This window comes from Rhamphochromis sp. 'chilingali' (genome assembly GCF_963969265.1).
Source record: "Rhamphochromis sp. 'chilingali' genome assembly, chromosome: 16".
Lineage (NCBI taxonomy): Eukaryota > Metazoa > Chordata > Actinopteri > Cichliformes > Cichlidae > Rhamphochromis > Rhamphochromis sp. 'chilingali'.
In genome coordinates this window covers 33,704,939-33,731,598 of record NC_137943.1, presented here as the reverse complement: position 1 = coordinate 33,731,598, position 26,660 = coordinate 33,704,939, and the positions used below count along the sequence as shown (strand labels likewise).

Here is a 26,660-nt window from a genome sequence, read left to right as displayed (position 1 = left end):
GTGTTCTCAGCAACAACAGGCCATACTTCCTTAAGACGGCACAATGATACAGCTCATCTAATGAGACTTGCTGTCCACCTGTGATTGTTTTACAGCTGTTCAGTTTGCCACAGTAAGGCTGAGACGTTGAAAACAAGGATCTTTTTAATCAAGATGACTTAAACTCTCTCCAAAACTCCAAAGCCTCCTAACATCCTAGTAAGAAATGATCTCTGACTGGAGAAACACTATGACCTGTTAATGAAAGTTTGTTTTCGCCTGGAACTAAAACCGGCCGGTAGGGGGCGATAACGAACGTTTATGTCAGTTTTTCTGACAGCAGGGAGCAACCCCTCCACCCCCCCACCCCCAAAAAATAAAATAAATAAAAATCCAAATCCAGAAGAAGAAGAACCTCCATTGAGTAGTTTTACTGGTAGAGCCAGCGCAGTGTCTTACTGTAGGTGGAAATTTCACCTGTTGAAGCAGCAATGGCTTCAATTCAACATCTGAGAGAGTTTATCAGGGACAGACTGACGGCTGCTGCTGAAGATATCTTCTCAGAGTTTGAAAAAACCATCGTCCAGTACGAGCGTCAGCGCGAACTGCAGGACATCACCTGGAACCCCGTGTTAAAGCTCCAGCGGACAGGTGAGTCAGACTGTGCGACTGGAGTGTGTTTGAACCCAGAGAGAGAGAGAGAGAGAGAGGGGTGGAGAGCTAACAGCCAGCAGCCGACGGGCAGAGAGGCTAACGGACGAAGACCTGAGAGCGCGAAGAACAAACTAGAAGCTCGTGTCAGGCACATATGTACAGCAGCATCACCAGAACACGTTACTGTACGAAAAAAGGCTCGTTATTGATTTTTATTCTTTCAAAATTTTCCCGCCGTTTGTTGAAAAATCCGTTAAAGTGAACGGGAAGGCCAGAGTAACCAGACACACAAGTTTAATGAAAAACATCAGCTTCCACCTGCCCACGCGCGCACACTTTTCACTCTACAGCCACCATTTAACAATCAAATCGTAGGAAAATGTGTTTTCTTTCCAACAACGTCTCCATCAAAGCCAACAGGTGTATGCTTTCTTAGACTGGAGGCGTTTGAACAAGAGGAGTGCTTTCCCAATGCCCAGTTAACGACTAATAATTTCATGAAGGTTTTTAGAGAAAACGCAGAACACCCTGTTTTTCTCTCGCTCCCCCGGCCACACTTTTAACACCAGGCCTACTAGAATGTACATCAGTGTAGAAGAGCTTCTTGGGATTCTCACACTTTTTAAATCAGCCTGACATGATTTATTGTTTGGATTTTATGAGTCGTTTTGTGATAGCAGTACCAATCCCATTTCACAGGCAGTTGGCCTATGCCATCACCATGGCAACACAACTGCTCTCCTCTGACACAGGTGCATGTCATTATCTGATTGGCTGATTTGGATCTGCTGCCTATCTTTCGGTGATTGGCTGAAATATTTATCTTGTTTCACCTCAAATCACTGGGCAGCTGATGAAGCACATCATGTGTGCCACTTTTATAGGTACACCTGCTTCCTCGGTCACTTTATTAAGTACACCAGTGCACAGGGTCACTCCTGGCAACTTTACTAGGAACATCCATTGCCACTTTATTAGGTATAGTACTGTGATAGCCAACCACTTTTTAGGGCCCATCTTCTTTCGACTTTTGTACCCAACCTGCTTATCTCCAATCTTTCAGCAGCAAGCCACAGACCATGTCCAGCACCAGCAACAATCCTACTGCAGATTCTGCAGAAATCTCCAGAAATTCTTGTATTTACATTTAGAGCTCTAAATGAACAAGCTTCCGACTGTTTATCTCACTTTCTTATGAAACACGATGCTGCTCACAGTCTTTGTTCCTCCTTTGAGTCGGAGCCTTTCTCCAGCCTCTGGGACCACTGCTCTGGAAGAATCTCCCACTGTATGGACTCAGTTAAAAGTCTTTTTGCTTCGCGAGGTTTTCTGTTGTGCTTCTCATTGATATAATGGTTATCTGTTTTCTTGGTTTTGCATTCCTGTTAACTGTATTTCTCGTTGTTTTTAATTATTGTGTTGTGCAGCATTAGTGACTCCGTGTCTGTGAAAACACTTTATTAATAACCGTTACTTACTGTTTCATAACTAAATATTGGTAATTAGTTAATACTGTGGATCCGTTGGGGTGAGCCATATGTCTAAATGTCCAAGTCATGATCCAAACATGGTCATCATAAACCGAAGAACAGTTTTTACATCTATTCTGGAAAAATAATGTGTGTGCTGGCTTTGACTGCTTGGTAACACAACTATCTAGACAGTGCACTTAGGCATGGAAGAAATGACCTGCTGAAGTTCAAACAGAGATACTATTAGCATGAGGAAGAGACCTGGATGGTCTGACTGTTTCACAACTCCAGATCTGCATCTCTAAATACACAAAAGCTTGACCTTAATTGAGATGAACTACAGCAGCAGAAAAGCACACCAGGTGGTGTTGTGATGATATAGGAGATATTTTCTTGGCACACTTTAGGCCTTTTAAGACCAAGAGGGCATTTTTAGGCACCATCACTTATGTAATGTACAGTAGATGTTTTTCTGCCCTTACATGAGTAACCTGTGTTTCTGTTCTTTGTCCCAGCAGATCTTGCACAGGAGCACGTCGGCGTTCAGACGGAGATTTTCACAGACCAGCATGTCTGTGACCAGGAGAGGAATTCCAGTCGGGGCCAGGAGGACCTGAAGGCTCCACAGATTAAAGTGGAAGAAAAGGAAGTCTGCATCAATCAGGAAGGAGGGCAGTTTGCACTGAAGCAGGAGAATGATGCTATTATGATGACACCAACTTGTGAAGAAAGTGAACCACAACCAGAAAGTGACCAGCCCCTCTCTAACAGTTCTGATATTTTCATGTTTGTTAATTCCACATCCAAAGAAACATTAGAAGTTATTAATAAGAGCGCTGACAATGAGGTAGAACTCAACCATCAGCACAGACGTCTGGACAGCACCTGGAACCCCGTGGTGAAGCTCTACAGGATAGGTGCGTCTTTTTAACACCACAAAAAAACATACACATAGATGTAAATCAGATAGGCTAACGGGGCTAACACAGCTAACTCTGAGTGCTAATAGCATCAGACTGTTTCAATCAATCTGTCAGTCAATCAAGGCTTTATTCGCCACGTGCAGGTTGCCCTGCAGTGAAATAGGACCCCCCCCCCCCCCGACCTTACACACACAACACAGACATCATATGGGGATGCAGGTCGCAGATCGGTAGCGTTACAGAAAAAAACACTGAAATGTACACTACAATGGGAAAGTACAAGAGGAAAAAAAGAGACCTCTACTGATGCTGGGCTCCTGGGAGGACAGCATGAGAACAGGAAACAAAAAAACTCCTCTGCACAAAAAAGCACATAAATGTCCACAACACAACATTATGGAACACGTGACTAGCCACAGGGTCGAGTGGGGGGTGAGGAGTCATCCGAAGCAAACACAGCAGCCATCCTGCCCAGCGCTACCATCCAGCGCGGGCTCAGACCCGCCGTGTTCCCAGGAGGGAACAAGCATCGAAGGCGTTTGGAAAGAGAGGGGGGGATGCATGGAATGGGAAGGAACAGACTAAACACAGTCGTTATCAGGGTGTTTTTGTCGCCTCCAGCCTTGCGACCGCAGCTGGTGCCGAAGGGGTATCCGTTTTAGAGAACAGACTGTGAGAGAGTGTTCCAGGGAAAAGTAATACAAAAAAACACGAGACTAGACAAGGACATAAGAGGCTAAGCAGGGAAGCTGAGGGGGAGGAGGAGAGGAGAAAAGTGCGACCGCCTTCGTCAAGAGCAAGAGCAGGAAAAAAAAAGTTTGAAGGGGTTAAGTTTGAAATAAAATCTATCTGATTATTAGGACACCAACCGACCTCTTTACCATCAGGAAAGCCAACAACGAGCTAGACTCTGTAATTTGTACTTCTGCATCCACACAAATACTTGTTTGTTTCTACTAATTCTAAAAAAAAAAAAACCTGTTATTTTTAGTCATAATGGTGAGAGTTAAACACCATGTCTTATTCTGAGTCAGAGTTTGGCGTAATCAACATGAAAGCATGGATCCATCCTGCCTTTTATCGGTGGGTCAGGCTGTTGGTGGTGTGAAAGTGTGGGGGATAGTTTCTTGGCACACTTTGGGCTTCTCAGTACCAGCTGAGCATCGGTTAAACACCGCAGCCTACCTGAGGACTGACGCTGACCCAGTCTGTCCCTTTATCAGCTCAGTGTGCTGATGTGATGTAAAAATGGACCAAAATCTAATAAAGAATTAAAGTAGTTCTGAAGGCAAAATGGGGTTAGCAGGGTGTAACTAATGAAGTGGCAGGTAAGTATATTTGCAGACGTGCTCCTAAATAGTCGCATGCGTCCAGTTTTAATCTCAGATATGAGTGAAACACTTGCGCTGTTGAGTTCTGCATGACTGACTTTTTCCTCTTCAGCCTGTTTGCTTCATGTGTTGAATCATAAACATGATTGGTGGAAACACGTTAACAGCCCAGCAGCTACCTAACAAGTTACCTGACATATTTACTTAGTGGCCTCGGGGCCATCATCGTGTCATACCTGTAACAGTTTACCTGCTCGTGAGAAGTTTTCCGTCATCTCATTAGTAACCTGTGGTTTGTTCCTGCAGATTTGCCACAGCAGCATGTCTGTGATGACAAGGAGATTCTCACAGACCAGCAGGTCTTTAACCAGGAATGGAACTTCAGCCCAGACCAGAAGGACCCGGAGCCTCCACAGATTACAGAGGAGCAGGCAGCAGTCGCTCTCAGTCACCAGGGAGAGCAGCTCGTACAGAATGAGGAGACTGACGCTGTTACGGTTCAGCCATGTTTGGGTCCTCCTGCCCATGAGCAGCCAAACACGGCCCCTGTTAAAGTCATTGATCTCAGCACAGATTCTGATTTGGCTCTGAAAACCAAAACCTTCACAGGTGAGAAGCTGTATCGCTGCAACACCTGTGGAAAAACACTGAAAACCGTGTCCTCATTTAAAAGGCATAACGCCAGACACACAGGGGAGAGACCGTACACTCGCAACAGCTGTGGGAGAAAATCTAAAGGCCTGAGAGCTTTAAAAGGGCACGTGAAAACACAGCTGATCAGAAGCTCGTGTGTAACACCTGTGGGAAAAGGTACAAAAAGGAAATAACATTAAAACTTCACATGCAATGTCACACAGGTAAGAAGACAAAGGCCTGAAACATCTGCTGGAAAAACTGTGCCCGTGAAATGAGGCTTGATGGGAAAAAGTACGAATTTGTACAGGTTCACATGTGAGATGGTTCAATAAAATCTTGTTTTTGTTCTGTGTGAGGCTGCATGGTCATTTCTAGGCTGTGAAATTTCACATCCATGTCATGAATAATGCATATTATTAATTTAACGAGGTAAATTAATGATATGCCCAAGAACCGCACAGGTGCCCAGTACCTGGGTGGAGCCCTGGGACCCTGTTCTCGGCTCATGGCCGGACTGTAGTGGGGGCTCTCTCGCCCTTTGGCACCCCATTAGGGGCCTTCCTCCCTCCGCCTCCTGCTGGGATGGGCGGATGTCGCTGAGATGTGTGGCCTTTGGTACGCTTGGGGGCTCGGATCGATCTCTGTCTGCCTCTGGCTCCTGGGATGTTATTGCAGTTTCCCACCCTCATTATCAAGTACATTTGTGACAAAGACACACACACTCTCACTCACACTCTGTCTCTCAAAAACCACGAGAAGATTGATAGTTTATGTAGCTGCGTATTTTCTCCTTTTTGTGTTCCAGGTGCAGCAGTTGGCGATATATTGTGCATTTCTATCCTTTTATTACATATCCTATCCTTCCCCCACCCTGCCTTAGATGCTGTCATACTGTACACCAGTACAGTACCGGGTGACCGTGGCTCAGGGGGTTGGGAATCGCATCTGTAACCGGAAGGTTGCCGGTTCGATCCCTGGGCTCTCTGTCCTGGTCGTTGTGTCCTTGGGCAAGACACTTTACCCTACTTTCCTACTGGTGTTGGCCAGAGGGGCCGATGGCGCGATATGGCAGCCTCGCTTCTGTCAGTCTGCCCCAGGGCAGCTGTGGCTACAACTGTAGCTGCCTCCACCAGTGTATGAATGTGAGAGTGAATGAATAGTGGCATTGTAAAGCGCTTTGGGTGCCTATAAAGCGCTATATAAATCCAATCCATTATAAACAATATAATAACTGAAATAACACAAATAGAAATTAACAAAGAAACAGATGAAAGATATACATGAACAAGAGGAGCCTATAGAGAATTTATAGAGGTGGTTTTGAAAAAGCAAAATGTGTTTGGCACCAGGTTGTGCGTGTATTCAGTTTAGGGGGAGCTTTTAATCTTTGGATATTGGAAATTCCGTTTTTAAGCTCACACTCCAGCCTGCGGAGGTCGCTGTTGCGATGTTTTCTAGCCGACACAAAGAAGGGAGCTAATCTAACGGCAGCATCTAACGCGGCACTGAGAGGATTCAGACTCATTTTGTACACCTTTTCTCCAAACTGTGGATATTGATACAGCTTATAAAAGAAATGTGACCAATGACTGAGTTTAAACCAGTGTTTAAAATGTTATGACGAAGTCGCTATCTGTTAACGTCAGCTAGCCGCTTAGCTGGTTAGCTTTCGGTTGCCTAACAACAGAAGCCAAACAAACACCGCTAGCAGGTTAGCAGTGCCAATCTGTTAAAGGTGCTAGGTTTTTACATTTTCCACGCAAACGTGAAACTTGCAGGATGGCTGAGGACGGCAGACGCGGCGACGAGGAGGACCGAGGGCCCGGAGCGGCTTACCGGGGGGTCGCAGTGATGGAGAGCCTGCTGGAGAAGCTGAATGCACTCAACTATGAGGAGGAGGTTCTGGGCAAACACAACATGAAGAACCTGTCAAGGTAAGAAGCGCATAGTTCGGATGTAAGTACGGTGTCCTTTTTAGGATTTAGAAGCAGAAAAAAACAATCGAAGTGTGTAACTAGTAGTAACTAGTCATACGTTTACAAAAATATAATGAGATAAAAACAGACACGTCCTAAAGATACGTGATTGTGTTGTTCATTCATCCCTCTGGTTGGAGGAGAGTGATGGAGTTCAAGTATGATGCTGAGGGTTTGTGTGGCCTTGGCATTGTACTGGACCGTTGTGGTGGAGAGAGAGCCGCCTACAACCCTCACTTCTGAGCGACTGAAGCAAGAAGATGGAGGATACGAGTGCTCTTCTGCTATTAATTCATTTGTTGGGACAATGCAGCGTTTCAGTTCTTGATCTTTATTCTGTTATTTTCTGTTGATTGATCGATCAACCCAGACAAAGTATTGCATAAAAATAAAATGAAATCCAGGCTTGTTTCCAGTGTTTGTGCTGATTTGATGTTTTTGAGTGTGCACAGTGAAGGAAAACCCTTCAGTCCCCTCTGCTTTCTCCGTGCAGGCATTACTTCGTCTCCAGTCCATACCTGGCGTCTAACCCTGGCGAGCAGTTCTACATGTTCACCATCATCGCAGCGTGGCTCATCAATGTGGCGGGGAGGCCGTTTACCGAGCCGCAGGAGTACGACGAACCCAACGCCACCGTGTCCAACATCCTGGCAGAACTGCGGGCCTTTGTGAGTCACACAGAAAGAGTTTAGAAGCTGGAAATGAGCTTTGGTATGTCTGGAGTTCGTTTGTTTGTGCTTTGATAAATCTGACCGATTGTGCGAAGGCGGGAGCTTCCGTTAAACAAGAAGAGTTTGACGCTTTTTTAATTCCTCCTCTGTTTTTCAGGGTGTTAAGGTGGACTTCCCGCCCTCCAAACTGAAGTCTGGCTCAGGCGAGTACGTCTGCTTCGTGCTGGACCGACTGGCTGAGGAGGCGCTCAGGAAGAGAGGCTTCACCTTCAGGAAGTATGCCGTCTGTTTTCTTCTTTTCGTCAGGCTGCTTTTGTTGCTTCTGTGTTTATAGAAGTTTTTTTTTACTTCTTTCTGTCTCTGTTTCAGGACAAACTACCCATCAGAAAACACAGAAGAAGAGTCTGTGGTGGAGGACGACGCCGAGCTCACGCTCAGGAAAGTGGAGGAGGAGCTGATCGTAGGTGTTCTGCATTCGTCTAACTTCCTCTTCTTTTCCGTTCGGCACACTTACAGGATGAATCTGTTTTTACTGCGGTGGTTTCCTGCACCTCTGTCAGAGATCACCAAACACTGAGAGGAAATCAGGGAACAGATTTCAAAATAAAACATCCTCACACTTTTATTTTAAAAACATAATTTCATGTATTTTATTACAAAATATTTCCCTCGTTTTATAAAGTCCATCACACTTTAGAGCAGAAATCATAATCGAATATATTGTCATGACCGTATTTTGGGTGTTTTTAATGCTCAGCGCTGCGCGGGTCGAGCCATGAATCGTCTTCACATCTCATGATTGTTTTGTGTGTGACCAGGACGAAGGGGACGAGGAGGAGGAGAACGTGATGGACCTGGAGGCTCTGAAGTTACGAAGCACTCACACTGTGAGATCACCTCAGAATAAGATTACATCATAATTTCCACTTTCACGCTCTCACGTTCGCTCCGAGCTTTGAACTCGCCGCGGCGTCTGTTTTCTGGCAGGAAGCTGAGACGTCCTCCAAACCCGACGAGATCCTGGAGTCGACGGTCGACGCGACAGAGTGGAACCTGGAGGTGGAGCGAGTCCTGCCGCAACTCAAAGTCACCATCAGGACCGACAACAAGGTAGGCGCTCACCTGAGGTGTCGGAGCTTCCGCCAGATGTGAGATGAAGTGAAAGACGCTTCACTCTGCCGGAGCTTCACACTCGTCCAGTGTGATCGTAACAAGCTTTTGTTTCTGTATGAGTGACTGAAGGCTTTGAAGGTTACCTGCAGTTTCCCAGCATGCTCTCTGGTTGGCTGTCAGTGTTAGTGGCTCTCACTCTCTGGTCTGTGTTGGTCCTGCAGGACTGGAGGGTCCACGTGGACCAGATGCACCAGCACAGAGACGGGATCCAGTCCTCACTCAAGGAGGCCAAGGTGCGTTCACTGACCCGCTTCATCATCATGTTATGTCCTCCCTGCAGCCTCTCACTGTCATCGGATGGGACAAACAAGAAGTATTATTTTATTTCAGTCACATGTAAAGAATATTATCAATCAGCCAGCTTTAATTAAATAAACTAAATCACACAAGAAGAAGGAACAGATGTTTCCATGTTCAGCGAATCTCCCATTAACCACAGAGACAAACGTCCTGAGGACTGTTTCAGTTCTGGAGAAAGATGAAAACAAAATAAGTTCATGGAGTGAAACTAAACATGACATCATTCTTCGTCGTCTCTGCAGAGTCACCTGGACAAGCTGCAGGAGGACATCGGGAAGACGCTGGAGAAGGTGAGCAGCAGAGAGAAGTACATCAACAACCAGCTGGAGCATCTGATCCAGGAGTACCGCAGCGCCCAGGCCAAACTCAGCAAGGTAAACCCGGAGCTGAACGTTCCTGATTCGTTCACGTCATCGCGACACGTTTGAGTTCACGTTAATTCCAGTTTGAAACTGTCTCAATGTCAGAATGTGTGGAAACAGTCAGTTCAGTAACTCTTGTCATCCTTCAGGCCAGAGAGCGCTACCAGCAGGCCAGCGGAGGAGTGACGGAGAGAACCAGAGTGCTGGCCGAGGTCAGTGAACGCACCACGTTTAATTCATCAATAAAATCATTTTAACAGCAGCAGGTGAAAAAAGCAAGCTGATAATAATAAAACATTAGATTTCACTGTCCTCAGTTTATTTAATAATAATAACTATTACTTATTATTAGAGATTATTTGAACCTTTATATGTGAGAATTGTTCTTGTGTTTTAATTTGAAATTCTTCTGTTTGTTTCAGATCAGCGAGGAGCTGGAGAAGGTGAAACAGGAGATGGAGGAGAAAGGCAGCAGCATGTCTGACGGAGGTGAGGTGAATCTGGTCACAGTGCTCGGTTTTGACTCCGGCCCTGCCGCAGTGCTGACCTCTCCGCTTCTTCTTCTGCTTTTGCAGCTCCGGTGGTGAAAATCAAGCAGAGCCTGACGAAGCTGAAGCAGGAGATCATTCAGATGGACGTGCGGATCGGCGTGGTGGAGCACACGCTGCTTCAGGCCAAACTCAAGGAGAAGTCCAACATGACGCGAGACATGCACGCCACCAACATCCCCGAGCCCGCCGCTGGGCTGTTCGCCTAGCGCAGCAGCCTAGACCCGAAAAACCCGGCGAGGTCCGACTCCTCTAAAAGGACCTGAGAGGCTCAGGAAACCGAAAAATGTCGTCACATCTATTTATAACCAACATATTTTTCCATTTCCTGTAATGGATGTTTTTATGTCTTTGAGGGATTTTTATAAACTTAAAGAATTTCTCTGTTAAGCTCAATGATTCAAATCCATTAATCAGATTGACCACCAGATGGCGCCAGAGTTGCAGATAAAGACTTGTTATTGAACTTTTAAAAGTATAATAATCGAAGCATAATTGAATCTTTGGTTATTATAGTTTTTATTTTTCTACTAAATGTTGTAAACACAAAATAAAACCTTAAAAAACAGAAAATCAACCATTTTGACTCCAGGGAATTTTATTTCATCAGCAGCGGCTGATTAAGGATAAACAGGAAGTTGTGTTTTGGACCTTCAACATAAAACACCTTCACGTTAGAATACTTTAAATGTTTCCTGATGAAAGCTGGAACATTTACTGAATAATAAATGTAAGTTCAGGAAACCTTTTATTTATATTGAACTAAACTCTGCGATTATCTCTTCACATGTGTTTGTCTCTAAATGAGGCTGAAGATTAGAAACCAACTGCACACTGTCCCGGATCTCCTGTTTGTGGATGTTTTATCAAACATGACCGATGTGTCAAATAATGAGCCCAAAGCTCAGACTGCAAACTCAAACACACAAACCTTTTTTTAACTTGTAGACCTGCGTAATTTCAGGGAGAGGGAAGAATCCTCGTATGGTCATGTCAGGCACACAGAAGCCCCACCGACTGTTTTTGTGAGGGTAGCCAATCAGAAGAAAGTTGTCTGAAAGGTTAGACGCTAAAGCAGCTGGCTTCTACACAGAGATCTGCGTGGACATAAAGAAAAAAACCTGCACGAATATATGTTTTATTCAGTAATTATCAGTTTTGCGTAGTTTAAATATTTTTGTCTCGCTTGGTGCTTTTACTTTGAAAACCATACGTGTTTTAATTTGACAGCAGCGGCTGCTTCCTGCATGTGGGCGAGGCAGAGTGACAGCTGCGAGCTGGAGACTTGTTTTTATCCTCCTGGAGACGAAATGTGAAGATTTCAAAGCGAAAGTCTAGAAGAAAAAATACGAAAAGGAAAAACGAAAAAGGTTCAGCGTCCGGAAGAAGATTTTTCTGCACTTCCGGACAAAAAAAGGAGGAAAAGTGATCGGTGAGTTGAGCTGCAGTCCCGTTAGTTTCTCTTTGTCTGTTTTTCTGCTGCTGATCCAACTTAAAACACACAAACAAACTCAAACAGCCGTTTTTTAACGGGCTGGATATTTATGCAAACTTTAACTTCATCCTAAAAGAAAAATAAATAAAAATAAACTTGTTTATGTTTATAAAGCTTCTTTTATTATTTCTGTTTATTTACACGATAATAAAAACTGTAATTCCGGGTTGTTTCAGTATTATGTGTATCAGAGTAAAATTACACCACAGATATTTTATAGTGGGGATATTTCAGGAACGATCAGAGGTGCATCACGTGGGAAAAACGCGGAGATCAAAGTGTTTACAGGATATTCTGAAGAATTCGGATCATTTTAAACCAGCAAAGCGTGAAAAAATAATAACCGAACAGCTCAAAGTTAGTGTGTTACAGGAAAATGACACAGAAATACTCAACAATGAAGCTCGAGCTCATTATTGTTCCTCATTATTAACGAAACTAAACAAAAATCCTCAGATTTACATGAAAAGTGATTTTAGAGCTGAAACAGCAAATTGAAGAAGTCTGAGTGTCTGAAGGTGGAAAATGGTTTCCTCCGTTTTTGACGCGTTTTCCTCCAACATCAGCAGCTCCAGCACAGACCAGCCTGCTGCTGCAAGGCATGCTGGGAAACACGGGATGGGAAGAATCCATAAAGGGGGCACAGAGGGGGGATTCAGTTATTATTAAATAATTTAGATTATCTTTAGTCTCAATACAGAAACAGGAAGCTATACGAACATCCACATAACAGCCGAAGCCTTTTTTTGTATACTTTGTTGATCCCCGTGGGGAAATTCCTCTCTGCATTTAACCCACTCACTTAGTGAAGCAGTGGGCACTTGCTCAGGGGTACCTCAGGGGAATCGAAACCCCGCCCTCCGATCATGGGGACACCACTCTACTTACTGAGTTATTCCTGCCTCTAATGTTAATATTTACTTTTATTAGATCACCATGAAGTAAATATTATATATTATTATTTTAAATGATGCATCAGAAGCACTTTTACAGGAGAGACCAACCTGCTGCTGCAGCGACAGGAAAATATCAGAAACACAAAATACGACGTCAAATCAAACAAAAGAAGGAAAAACGTTCACAGAAGTCAGATGTAGAGATTCAAATCATCTTTTTTAGTGAATGTACTCATAACTGTCCTGGTTGAAAACAGTTGAAACTCCAAAGTGAAAAAGAAGAAAAGAAACAAACAGTCACATCTGAAAAGCTGCGACCATCAAATGTTCTTTCATTAAAAATCTCTCTGGTTCTTAAAAAACGATGAAAGCAGTTCAATAAACATCTGCGTTTTCAGCGAAAAGTTGCCAGCAGGCAGTTTTCTGATCACACAGAAATCCCAGAAAGAGTTCAGAGGTGCATGAGTTCAGACTGTAGTCCAAACCTCTCCTCCTCTGCTGTTTTCAGTCAACATAAACTGAAATAAACATAATTATTTCTTTTCGACTTGTTCTGTTTAAACAAACTTGCATCCATGTTTGTTTTCTCCGTCTAAACTCAGCAGAGCAGGAAGGACGACGTGAAAATCAAAGATGCTCCTTTACTCACGCGGCTCGCCACAGCAGCATGTTTGATCTGGCAGCGTTTTGTCCTTCCTGACACAAACCCAGAGGGATCGATCGTAACACAAATCATTATTCCCAGATATTTCCAGATCGGATCGTGTAGTTTGACATAAACAGTCTGTCTTTATCTCGGTTTGTACTGAAGCCTCATGGGGAAAAAGTCCTTTTTACTTTTTCCCAGAACAGGAAAAATCTTTTATTTGACTGTTTTTGTTCCTCTCAGGCGGAAGTCGTAAACAGCAGAAATAATAAAATGTAAACGCTGCTGTCCAGAGGATAAACATAGAGTCCAAGGCCCACGGCAGGCCCACTAGAGCCTGCAGCCCGGCCCACTCGCAGCTTTGCAGCTGTGCAAGAGCTGCGCAGGAGGAACGTTTAAAATCCTTCAGAGGCTGAACCAGCATCAGGTTATTGTTTTACTCAATGTGCACCGCTTAAAGCGCCACGAAGGCGCCACAGATGAAAAATCTCTTTGTGACATCACACTGACCGAACCCAGAAAAAAACAGAGTAAAATTTTTAAAAAACATATTTTTCCTCCTCAGTTTCAGGGATGGACGGACGCATTTTAAATCCGTTTAAACAGTTCAGAGGGGCCTGTTTTTATTGGCTTACAGGTGCTCAGCTGTGCTGTATGTGGTTGCTAGCATCATGGACTGAGAAGAGTTTGACACCCCTGTGATAAACTCTTCAGATTATAATCTGCAGGTTTACAGAAAAAAGATTAAAAACTTCAGAAATCTTTCGGATGTTTGCGCTGACGTGTAGCAGATGAGGAGTGTTTCTTCGTCCCTCCGAGCTCACGCCGCTTCCTTCTCTTGTTTTGTTTTTGGAGGGCTGAACCTTCATCATTGAGTCTCGCTGCTGAGTGGACGTTAACCGGACGCCAGACTGGTTTTCTTTTGAATCTTGAGGAGGAGCAGAGAAAGGCGAGCCCCAGGCTCCTCCTCATCTATTCGCTGTGACACAGAGCGCCTCTGTTCACTGCCCTCTAACAGTCTGTGTGTTCAAATCACTCAGCCTGCTGATGACTCCTCTTCATCAGATCCCCCGGGCCTTCGTCCTCGGCCTCTTGTTGTGTTCTTTTCTCATCCTGCCACGAAGGCTCGTTATCCATGAAACACGATGTGGGATCCAAATGTGATGATGTGCTTCAGTTTGTGCAGAAGCCTTCGTCCCTCAGAGCTTCCTGTTAACAAACCATCACACTCACCGGCTCTTTGTCTAACGTCTGTGTCTCTCGTACAGAGACGATAGTTTATACAAAGTCGTTTCCTGTTTGTGTGTGTGCACGTGTGCGTGTGTGTCGGTCAGCTGATAAGATAAGATAAGATAAGATAAGATAGAACTTTATTAATCCCTCGGGTGGGTTCCTCTGGGAAATTCGACTTCCAAAAAAAGCACAGCAACGACCGAAGTTACAGTTACAGAACTGTTATATATACACACACACACACACACACACACACACACACACACACACACACACACACACACACACACACACACACACACACATATAAATACAGAGACAAATATAAATAAAATATACAAAGGGGATAAATAGAATAAATAGGAATAAAAAATAAAAATACAAGTGAATTGCACATTTCAAGTATTGAGTCTATTGCACTGTTGACTATTTACAAAAAGTATTGCACAAGGTATTGTACAGTGAGGTGAAGAGGCACTACAGCTTAGTTGTTCCCCCCTCCTTTGTCCTCCTGTTTCCCCTCCCTCTCCCCTCCAGAGAGGAGTTAAACAGTCTGATGGCGTGTGGGACAAAGGAGTTTTTAAGTCTGTTAGTTCTTGTCTTGGGGAGAAGCAACCTGTCACTGAACAGACTCTTCTGGTTGTTTATGGCCGTGTGCAGAGGATGAAGGGTTAACAGGAAGCGTGAGCTCAGAGTCACAGCGTCTGTTTTTCTTTCTACAGTCTGCTCTCAGGCTGCGTCTCTGCAGGATGTGAGAGAAGCGCAGCAGAGAACAAAGAGCAACTTTAAAGGTAAGACCCAAAAACAGAGCCTGTTATAAATATCCTGATCAGTCTGGATTAGATGAGCTCAGATTAGCTCCAGTTAATCCCTCGAGTGCTCAGACTGCAGAGATTCAGCTGAACTGAGTGAAGCTTTGCTGAGGAGCAGATCAGACAGGAAGGAGGATTTTTAAAGAGCTGAAGTCACAGAAAGAAAAACAAGATTTCTTTTGGATTTTCTAGATTTTTCTTCTCGTTGGGAGTCAAACCAGCAAAAAATGAGTCGACTAATAAAAGCTGGGTGTAAAAGTCTGAGAAATGTCTGTGAGCTCCAGCTCAGATACACAACAACAACTTCCTTTATGAACACACACTCTGTGGTTTACTCAGACTCTCACACACGCACAAAATCCTGCTGCTAGAAATACTCACTACACCACCGAGTGCAGATTAATCCACCGCTGAAAATAGACCCCAACAACAGGAACTTTAAATAGAGACAGAGGAAAGATCAAATGTGCTTTTTTATCCCAAAAGTTTGGAAATTCCTGTAAAAACAATAGACACAAGCTAGAGTAGCTCAGACAAATACAGTAAAATAGAAGTTCAATAAAGATTACACGAAGAAAGGTGCAATAATTCAATTCAGTTTTATTTATAAAGCCCTGAATCACAACAGTTTCCTGTTAAATCTAATAAAGTGAATGAGCTCATTATGTTCAAATTTTAATACAAGTAAAATCCCTATAATTTTTTAAATCAATAAAAGTAAAAAAAAGTAAATAGTGAATAATATTGTAACATATATCATAAAATAAGTAAGTATATATATGTTTTGCATAAATACAAAAAAGGGAAAGTTAATGTAATAATATGAAGTTTAAAAAGAAAGTAAAAAATCTGATAAATGTTAAAATAAGTATAGTTTTTAATAAGATCCAATAAAACGTGATGTAAAAAGCTTAAATAACACAAAGTGTCTCCTTAGAGTAAAAACCAGAATAAATTCACTAAATCACAATAAAAATAATAAGAGTGTCTCGCTGAAAGAGCAGCTGTCAGCTGACGGCGTTCAGTGTGAGACCGGTCGTGTCTGAGGTCAGGAGGGTTGGAGAGGCGCTCTCTCTGCTGGTTTTGGCCTTTCATTGAAAAGATTTGTTAGAACAACATCTGCCTGTTTCTCACCGACAGCTGTTTGGTTTCTCATGCGCTTCACAGATCCTCGGACGCCGCTCTGCAGACAAACATGGCTCTGTTCTTCTCCGGCGCCGTCACAAGTACGTCACCGACATCACCGACCACGTTCACCAACACTTTACTTTTATTCTGGGACTTTATTACGACATTGTAGCAAATTTTGTTTTTGCCTATTCGAACTGTTCAAACTGTTATGGATGTGAAAAACGATCGGAAACCAAACTAAAGCTTTTAGCGGCTCCACAGATCTGATGTTAGCTCCTCAGACGAGCTCTGTGGAGCACTTTGCTGCCCGTCTGTCACATTCCTGCCCAGCTTTTATCTTCATCAAGTCCTCTGAGCAGATTTACCCAAGAATGTTCTGTGCCTCTTCATGCTGATAAAAGTCGTCTGTATTTAGAAACCAGTGTGTGTGTGTGTGTGTGTGTGTGTGTGTGTGTGTGTGTGTGTGTGTGTGTGTGTGTGTGTATCTCTGATGGTCTTTTCTGCCGCTCAGGCTCTCCAGTCAAGCGAAGGTTGAGGAACAGTCACTGTCAGAGGTAAAAGCATCGTTTATTTCCTGTTTCTGATGAACGTGTGAAGTCTCAGCTGGAGGAGTTTGAAAAGCCTTTGCTGGTCTCTCTCCTGCAGCCTCGACGTGTCTCTGCTCTCTCCCGACTCCTCCTACATCTGCTACACCTCAGTGCACGGCAGCGAGCCCTGCTGCTGCCGCCGCTCGCCACGCCTCCTCACCAATGGATACTATGACGTGACCGAGGACAGCTTCTCCTGGGACGACGAGGGCAACGTGTCACTGACGCCCTGCAAAACCAGCGTCTCCTACAAGGAGAACCTGCACAGGTGAGAGCGGCAGGTAGACCCGGAGGCTCCCATTTATTTAGACTGTTTTTACCTGAGATCTGGATGCAGAAAAAACTTCGTTTCAGTGAGCTCGCTCGTTCCACGTTTATGCACAAGTAAAAGTTGTGACTTTTATTTTGAAAGCGAACTATCTCAATTTCCTGTTTGTGTCACACTTCTTGAAGTTTTGCCAACGCTCAGCTCGTAGTTGGAGAGCATTTACAGACAATGCAACACTACAGTCGGTCACTTTCATTCAAACTACAACCGCAGCAAGATGCTAGCAACCGAAGCCAGTAGGGGAATACACGTTTTCCCTAACAACAGTTGGTTGCCAGGTGGTCACTGACCAGTCTGTGTTACTGGGGCTTTAACAGTCATTTTCCCAGCCACTGTCATTAACCTCCAGCAACCACTCACAACCGGTTGGGGATTTTTTCTTTATGAATCGTGGTTGCCAAACGGTTGCAGACCAGTCTCTCTCTGCCTGTGTGACCAGGTTTTATTCACTGATCCGACTCTGCTACCACAACTGGCACACGGCCAAAATGGTGGATCAATTCGTCTAACTTTACGGACGCTACAAACATCGCTGTTGTTTGGTTTTCTGTTTTTATTTACCTCCAAAGTGAAATCAGAGCTGTGGCTTTACATGCAAACTAGCAAGCTCATTTCCTGCTATCTCGAACTTGGCTGAACTCGTAAATCTTCTTTTTCGTGAACACCTGGATGTTAAACTTCATTGAAACACATGGATGAACAGTCCCAACAGTTTTTTGGGATTGTAAAAGTCTGGACTGTGTTTACCTCAAACTCTGCCTCAGAGTTAGTTTGATTTTATTAACCAAAGGAGAGTTTATACCAAGAAATGCAGCCAACAGCCTGCGTTTACTGCATTTTACAGCATCACAAGAAGTTTAATATTGCTTTTTTTTTAACCAAAGACTGAGAAAAAGTCTTTTTACATGTTTTTTTTGGAGAAAATGATCGATGACATCAGCTGCAATTACAGAGCTGAGAGAACCGAACGCCAAACGCTTTGTGACATTCACCAAACGCTTAACAAAGTTTGGAAAAACCTTCGTTCCATAACATTTTCCTCCTTTCGGGATTATTTTACATCAGCAACAGGAACATAACGTCTCGTGGTCGTACAAATGTATGACAGCTGTTAAACACACACGCACCTCTTTAAAGCGGTGAGGTCACCTCCAACAGCCAATCAGAGTGAGCCGTTCGGCACATGTCGGGTAGGTTTGAAAGCTGTAAATACTTCAGACCTGACATCAGCTGCTCTCGGGGACCAGGGTGTGTGATGTCATTGATCACTGTTGCTAGGAGACCCCATGTTATTGAACACTTTGCCATCAACATGAGAAAAGCGTCTTTGTTCTGTTACATGAACTCTGTGTTCACAGGTGAAGCCTTGATGTGTTTGCAGAGTTCATCTTTTAATAACAACTAAAAGTCTTACTTTACTTTAAAATTCGATTAAATGTTGTTCCTGACGTTTATTTCTTGGTGTGCAGTCAGACAGAGCGGGCCGCTGCGCTCAGATTTGGTCACTTCCTGTTGTTTCAAATCACATTGTGGTTATTTTTGTCAGGCTGTGGTCATTCTCTGAGGAAGTGTTTTCACACTCGAGTTGCTTTTGGTCACTTTCTGCACTTTAACCCACTTTGTTGGGTTTGAGGTTTTTTGTTGGGGCTCTCGTTCTTTAGCTCTTTCTGGATTTCTTTGTTTCACTTTGATGTTGTTTTATGTCATTTTGTTCATCTTTTCTGTGCAAAGAGACACAAATTCCTCAAAATGACAAAAAACAAAGTTCAAAAAACCTCTGAACATGCCAAAGGACCTCAAACCCACACACGTGTCTGAACACTCATTTTTCCTTCAGGGTTTTCCGGCGCAGGCGGCGACCTCGCAGCTCGCTGGTTCGCCTGCTGAGCGATGTGACGGGGAGCTGCCAGTCGTGGCTCGATGAGAAAGTCTTCAGAGGTGTTTTCGGGACAGTGAACAACTGGAACCAGAAGCAGGAAGTTGACCAGGACCATGACCTGGACTGGTCCATGAGCAGCCCTGATGGTCCGGCCTGTCTGGACGAGTCCTGGTCGCCGCTCAACAGCACTGAGCTGGAGGAGAGCCGCGCCTTCATGTATGGTGGGTAACCGACTGCTTAAAGGGCGAGTACGCTCAAATTAACATGGACAACAATGAACAATGATTTTGTTTTTTCTTTCAGACTTCACTGAGGTCCCGACTCCTCCCGACAAAGAAGCCCCGCCTCCAAATCTCCTGATCCACGAGGAGATTTGCTCTGAGATCTGTCAGTCAAAGGAGCGTTTCACCCAGTCGCTGGGCAGCCTCTCCGAAGTCCCGCCTCCTTCACCTTTCTACACCAACACCTGCTGCTGTCAGGCGTCACCTGAGCCCACAGGTGAGCCGCAGGGTCTCTGACGTCAGAGGCCTGCAGAGACTCGTAGCAGCCTGCTCAGATCCAGTCTGAATCTCTACGTTTTCATTCATCTCACTCGACTTTAATGCTGAATGAAAAACATTTGATGATTTTTATCTGCAGAAACCACCAAAGACACAAAACTGACACCCACGATCTCCACCACAAAGATCGACCTCTGTTCGCCTAACCCGAGTTATTCTTCTTTCTGTTTCAGGGTTCACGATGAAGGCCCTCCTCCTTCTCGTCTTCACCGTCTTCATCTTCACAGCTCTGTACTCGGGGTGAGACCTCAGTTCCTAATTTAGTTTTTTCAGAGCACTTTGATTGTTTGATCAGCATGAACCAAGAAAATCTCTTTAAGTCTCCCAGAAAATCTTCCTGAAGCCGATCGAGGATCTGAAAATGCCTCATCTGTCCGCTCAGTTTAGTTTAGAAAGCTGCAGCAGCTAAATGCATCATAGAGGCAGAAACACAATTTATTTATTAAGGGCTCTAAAAAGTGTATGAAAGTTAAAAACGTGTTTGTTTCTCTTATTTCTGAGTGAGGGGCGGGTCTCACTGAGAAACTGCACACTCATCAACCAATGAGAACATCCCATTTTACGTCCTTACTCACTCTGAAAATAAAAGTGTCAAAATAAGATGCATCTTTTTAAACTAGTGACTGAGCCTATAACATCGTCACAGAGATGCTTTCCCAGTTTTCTAAGTAAGTGTCGCCCCCTGGTGGCCTTTAAAAAGAATACGCTCTAAGACGCCTCAACACGGGCTTCATGTTTCAGACCTGAAGCTGCCTCCATGTTTTGTCCCGTCTACAGAAACGGCGTGATCTTTCTGTGTGGAAGTGCCGATGTGTTCAAAGACCGTTGTTTTGCAGGTGTCTGTGGTGGAGCGCGACTGTCACGTCGACCGTCTTCATGATGATCACAACATGTATGCGTGAGTATCAAAGACATTTCTGTTCAGTGATTAAAGATCTTTTGTCTTCGGGTAACAGAAACTCAGTCAGAGGTCCAGCTGTGACCCGTGAATTATTCAGTTTGCAGAAGTTTATTTGGCCCTCAGTGCAAATCCCTGTTTTACAATCACACTGGTGTGAATGGAGCCGCTCTTCATCACTACAGGCTGCCTTTAAACAGAAATAAGACGTTTGTCTCCCCCTGCTGGCAGGGAGAGTCATTACTTTACTTGGATGTTTCCACTGTACTTCCAGCTCCCTGCTTGGGCTGTTTTTTGTAATTAATGAGAAAGTTGTTTTTTAAATGCTGCTTTAAAACTGCAGTCACCTGCAGCTCACTATTTGTTTCAACCACTGCTGTTGGAGCACGAGTGATACCAGTTTGGCCCAGTTTGGCCTTTTAACTTAAACTGGTTATAAAGACTCTTAAAGTCTTCAAATATTCACATTTAACTTGTTTATGACAAGCTGGTAATTTCAGCTTCAGACCTTCGTTCGTTTCCCAAATACCAGCTTTAAGTGTTTAAAATCAAAACCACAGACTGAAGCAAAGGACAGATGACTACATTTCTCTACAACTGTATTTTTTTTTTATTACATAAAATGATCAGTTTGTCTTCCAAAAAAAGCCGAAACGACTGCAACTTGTTTAAAATCCAGAGAGATGAATGCAGTTTGTTAGCGATATTAATACTAGCGGTTATAAACACCAGCTTATGGTAAATCATTACAGTTTGGTTTACATTTATTACTTTTGGGGTCTTGAAAACACCATTGTCCTGTAATAAACCCAATGAATCCTGTTGATTATAATATGAACTAATAAAAGTAAATCTGGTGCAGTTTTGCTCTGCAGCTCCTGACTGCTTTTAATCTGCCAGCAGAGCACGAATCTGATTTTGTTTTGGTGATTTTAACACGTCACTGCTCTCGTTTCTTTCAGTCCTGACAAAGTCGGGCCCGCTGGGCGAGTGGAGGAGGGCGAAGACGGAGGTGAGTCTGAAATCAGAAACTTGGTTTCTCACATTTGAGCTGCAGAGGAGACAAACGAGTTTTAACAGCTGCCACTGATTCGGTTTCAGGACATCACGTCGAGAAACGAGTGAGGAAACGCGTCTGGAGAACCTGAAGGAGGAGAAGGCGAAAAGGTCGGACGGGACTCATCAGAAACGTTAGATTCTGACTTTTATTTCACTTTATGTTTGCATGTGAGGTGCACAAAATAATCTGAGCTCCAGAAAACATTTTAGAGCAAACATTTCTCCTTTTAAAACAAAAATCACTCCTTAAAAGAGGTTTTTGTATTCACATTTTTAAAAATGTGTCATCTTTACGTTGAAATGTACACGCAGAGCAGGAGGCTGCTTCGTGCTTTTAGTCAGATTTAAGCCATGAAATGTCTTCTAGCTGAAAAAAGTTGTTATTAAAGTGTTGGAGCTCAGTGGCACATGTTAGTAGTTTAGCAGCTTAGAAAGCTAAAAACATTCATATCAACTCAAAATGTAGCCGATGTATTTTAGGAGTGTCTTCTTTCTTTGGTTTGTAGTTGATCTTGGCTTTTTTGAGCGTTCCAAAGTGACCAAACGTCAGATGTTTAATGTCTGCAAAACATTTTCAGGGTTAAAGGGCAAAAAATAAATAAAAATAAGAGCTGTGACTTTTTATAAAAACCAAATGCACAAAAATCCCCTGGAGGCTATAAAAGTGCCATTTTTCCCTCCAGAATAAACAGAACGAAGAGTTTTACTACAAAATAAAATACCCACAAACACAGTATTTTCACATTAAAGTTCAGCTCAGATTTTATTGTGAAAGCTGGATTCCTGAATTCCTGGTAATTTTACTGGTACAAAATACTTTCTTACATCTATAAAATCAGGTTTAATTTGCTGACATCGATTGATGACAGGTCAGTGGGCGGGGCCATAGTGTTCAGTAAATCATCCTGATTGATCACAGTCAGTTAAATGGGAGTTTATGAAACCAGCAGAGGCCGTTAAAGCAAACAGACCTCCAGAAGGTCCTCTCAATTCTCCACCGGACTTTCAAACAGCTAACAATCATCTACTTTAAGAATCTTCTCAGGACTGTTTTGAGCAGGGGTGTCCAACTCCAGGCCTCAAGGGCCGGTGTCCTGCAGGTTTCAGATCTCACCCTGGGTCAACAAACCTGAATCAAATGATTAGTTCATTAGCAGGCCTCTGGAGAACTTCAAGACATGTTGAGGAGGTCATTTAGCCAATTACATCAGCTGTGTTGGATCAAGGACACATCTAAATCCTGCAGGATTCCGGCCCGTGATGCCTGGAGATCCCCACCCCGGGTTTAGAACTTCTTTAGCTGGATGAAGAATGTCGAGAACAATATTGAGGCTTCTGGGCTTTTTATAAACCAATAAGGTGCTTGGATGCCTGCTCAGACCTCCACAAGAACTCCTGAATCCTCCTGAAGCACTTTGAATCTGCTGCCTTCCAAACCTTCCTTGGACAAGAACCACCTCATAGCATAGAGGCTCATTTCCAGGATCTGGCTTACATCATTAAAATGCATCCATACCGGTATTCGGCCATTGTGCTAAAAGACACCAGCTCGGGTCCGTTGCACGGATCCGGTCCAGAACTTAAGATGGATCTAGCCTGAATCCGGGCCAAATATATTTTATCTGGGTTATTTCCCAGTTTTAAAGAAAATAGGTAACAGTAGTGTCCATTATGCATTTGCTCAAATCTTGGCCACTAGAAACCATGTGAGGTTGTTACAGAAGGAAAATTCTCACATTTAATTTGCAGTAAACGCTTGAAAATTGTGTATATTTAATGTTAAAGAGCTATTTTCAGATAGTTATTCTCTGCAGCATTTTGTGGTAAAACTCTTCAGCTGTTAGGTGCCTTCAATCAGCCAGCAGTGCTCACATGGTGATAATAATAAAGGGAACCCTGAGATGCTGTTGAAACGCACTGACAGATATGTTGAATAGAGACAAAAAGGTAAGAAAAGCAGATCAAGTTCAAACATTCTGCCTTTGAGTGGTTTCTTTCACTCCGTTTGTTTTTGTCTGATTCTTGGGAGACTTTAATGTGGTACAAACGTAATCCGTACAGGTCGAAGGTTCAAATATGTTATTTATGACCTGGTTACACAAACACATATAAAGCTCTTATTTTTAAAAGCAAATTTGCCTTTATAAGGAGCAATAATTCCAGAAAATGGAAGAAACTCAATAAGCTGGGAGAACGTTTGTGGATTTGGGAGAGATCTCTTAAAGTCAAAATACTCGCTGTAGAAGCTTTGTAAGAAAATCAAGTACTGTAGCGCTTTACGAGATGTTTTGTCTTATAAAGTTTTTAAAAATTGAATCATGTTTGGGCCTCAAACTACGCCAAGAGTGAAGAAGGAGGAGGTGATCTCTGCTTTGGGTCCTCCGGCAGCACAGATCAGCTCCTCTGGTGTGAAGCTGAAATGTTTGAGTGATAAAGTTTGTGGAAACTGACTAGCGGAGCAGAGAAATGTTTAACTCTTCATGTTCAGATCATTTGAAGCCTTTAGGATAAAAAAAGAAAACAAAAAACCTCATCATGCTGGGTTAGGTCACATGGGAGCTGCATTAATTAACAGAAATGTGATTCTAACGTGTACGTGAACATCTGGGTTTTAGTTATAACTGGAAAACTGAGACCTAATCCTGAAAACTATCGAGATCAGACTATTATCTAGTCTGTTGGTTAAAGTAGTTAAACACCAATTTAAGGTGTAGATCTACACCTAGAATGCTATAATAAGACTCCGGCTGTGAATTTTTCACTAATGCTAGCAAGCCATAAAGACTGGAATCTTTTCCACTGACAACGTTCCTCTCATGTGACGTGAACGCGGCATCGCATCTGTAGCATGAAGGGTTAAAACGGTCACACCAGATGAGGCACAGAAACCCCAACAAAAACAGCCCCCAAAATGCCCACGTTGTTTTACTTTTGTCTAAAATCTGGATAAAGAGTAAAAGCAAAGTTGGCATCAAATTTTTAGTTAGTATCTTTTCATGTTTCACTTTTCAACAAAATCTCAAGGTTTTTTAGATGCCTGAAATAACGTTTACAACAGTTATTTTCGACTTGGTGGGACGTTAACATCATAACTGCGGTGAATCCTAAAAGACGTTTAGCTAACAGCTAGTATTCCTATCAGCCAGGAAATGCTAAAGCTAACAGCACTCTTTTACAATTTACATTATATAATTGATAAAGGTAAATAAAACTATAACTAGATACAGACAAACTAGCTAGTTTCGAGAAAAGACAGTTGTAATGTTTATAAAGTTAATAAGCTATTCTACCATAGCTTATTAACTTTAGCTAATTAGCCATTTTAGCTAATCACGCACTTAACGTTCATCGCTAATTACTACCAGCACAACTAAGGGAGCCAAAGTTTCAAGGTGTTCAGCTCTGGTGTGACTGAATCTTTGTGGTTAACTCTCTCCCTGTCTTCATAAATCAGGAATTATTGTTAATTAATCCAAGTGCCAAATTTGTTTAAAGATAACATTACAGGTGATGTATTACCACATGTAATCAATGAACAGCAATCAATGTGTTGTACTGATGTTTTTAATACTGCTCTGCTCAACTTTGAATTTAAAGCTGTGCTTAATACTTTTTGTATAAGAACAGATCATGAATCAAATGATCAATGAAATCTTTGTAATGTTAAAGGTTTTGCTTTTAATGTTGTAACTTCCAGCTGTGTGAAGTTTTTTTTTTAGCTTCTTCTAAATCCTAGTTTTGGCTTTATGGTCAAAAATCTATATTTTCCAGGTGGTGGAGGAGACCAAAACAGAGCTAAAAATGCAACTCCAGAGATGGTTTCTCTGGGTCTGCCCCCTGTTGGCCAAATATCAGTCAGTGCAGCTTTAAATAAACAAAGTTCAAAGTGGATCAAGTTTTTAATGGTGTTCTTCTAAATATAAAATTTAGAGTAAAAGACAGAAAAATCCTGAGGAGGAAAATAATTTTAATAGATTTAAAGACAAATTTTACATTCTGTGTGGAGGAACTACTAAATATGGAGTTACTGTTAATGTAAATAGTTTTGTAATTTCTATAGACTGCACTTATTTTCACATGTGGAATTCTTGCTTGTAACAGCACTTATTGTATCTTTTTTTTATTGTATTTTATCGTACTTTGAGTCTCTGGAAGTTAAACTGTAAAATTTCACCTTAAACAAGACGCAAATTTAATTTGAACTTCAAGCAAAGGAACAAATTCTGAATGTATACATGTGAATCAGTGTGAAATCAGCCTCTGAAATGACTGTTTAAAGGATGAAGTAATCCTTATTTCTTACAGTGTGGATCGCTGTGTTTCAGTCTGCAAATCAGCCTTTGGCCTGTTGATGGCGCTGTGCTTTGAGAATGAACTTTTACAGTATTTGGGATTTTGTCAGCTATATTTAGTCTCGGCTAAGGTGAATGTTTATGATCCATTAAACTATATTACAAAGACAAACTGTATCTGTATTTTGTTTTAAATGGATTTAAATTGATGGTCATGGATTTCAGTTTCATAAAATGTCAGCTGTCAGGTGTGAGTAGTCAGTTAACACCTGTTCAACAGCTGAAACTAGTCACTCGGGTGATTCCTTTTGCACATAAAGAGTTGCAAGTGTTGAGTCTTGACCGTTGTGTGCTTTAATGTGTTTAGACTGAACCTGAAGCTGCAAGCAAAGCCCGAATACCTGAGAACTGTCAGAGAAACAGCCCAGGAAATAAAACCCACAAGCAGGAATCCATCATCTTCCACAGATTTCAGAAGTTCCAACTTTACAGATCTCATCAAATCTACTCGTGCCCATCCATGCTGTCCGTTTAGATTTGGCTGATGTGTGAGTTTAAATCAATTTGAGAACTTTCGTGGGTTCTCAAGTTAACTTAAATCAGTCTAACCTTTTCTTTTCTTTTTAACGGCTCCAACAGGAAGTGGCCATAAGCTGCAGCTTCTCAGCAAAACATGCAAAACTTGGGGATCATGTGATGGTCCCATTGGCAGCTTCTGAAAGTGATTCAGGCTTTTTAGTTTTTGTTAATGATTTTTGTTTTTGTTAATAAAAAAAAAAAAAAAAAAAAAAAAGATTACATCGATGGTGAATGAACTCA

The 26,660-nt window shown here is 42.7% G+C and overlaps 3 protein-coding genes across 3 annotated transcripts; all 3 read left to right on the top strand.

Annotated features, from left to right (window-relative positions):
• The first annotated feature begins 370 nt into the window (after nt 1–370).
• LOC308412483 (uncharacterized protein) lies at nt 371–5,317 on the top strand. The gene is made up of 3 exons (XM_080906881.1): nt 371–630; nt 2,624–3,022; nt 4,666–5,317. Exons 1-3 carry the CDS (start codon nt 471–473, stop codon nt 5,184–5,186), a joined length of 1,080 nt encoding a protein of 359 aa, XP_080763007.1. The 5' UTR covers nt 371–470; the 3' UTR covers nt 5,187–5,317.
• Nucleotides 5,318–6,450: 1,133 nt separating this feature from the next.
• On the top strand, nt 6,451–10,610 carry ift57 (intraflagellar transport 57 homolog (Chlamydomonas)). Its single transcript, XM_080906880.1, has 11 exons — nt 6,451–6,929; nt 7,465–7,639; nt 7,800–7,918; nt 8,012–8,102; nt 8,461–8,529; nt 8,630–8,752; nt 8,977–9,048; nt 9,358–9,489; nt 9,627–9,689; nt 9,900–9,966; nt 10,053–10,610. The coding sequence occupies exons 1-11, from the start codon at nt 6,775–6,777 to the stop codon at nt 10,232–10,234; spliced, it is 1,248 nt and encodes a 415-aa protein (XP_080763006.1). The 5' UTR covers nt 6,451–6,774; the 3' UTR covers nt 10,235–10,610.
• A 641-nt stretch (nt 10,611–11,251) lies between these two features.
• Nucleotides 11,252–26,006, top strand: tmem71 (transmembrane protein 71). The gene is made up of 11 exons (XM_080906736.1): nt 11,252–11,457; nt 15,018–15,086; nt 16,275–16,333; nt 16,750–16,792; nt 16,884–17,093; nt 18,991–19,253; nt 19,336–19,530; nt 19,766–19,832; nt 20,429–20,490; nt 21,453–21,502; nt 21,592–26,006. Exons 3-11 carry the CDS (start codon nt 16,303–16,305, stop codon nt 21,613–21,615), a joined length of 945 nt encoding a protein of 314 aa, XP_080762862.1. The 5' UTR covers nt 11,252–11,457; nt 15,018–15,086; nt 16,275–16,302; the 3' UTR covers nt 21,616–26,006.
• Nucleotides 26,007–26,660: the final 654 nt, after the last annotated feature.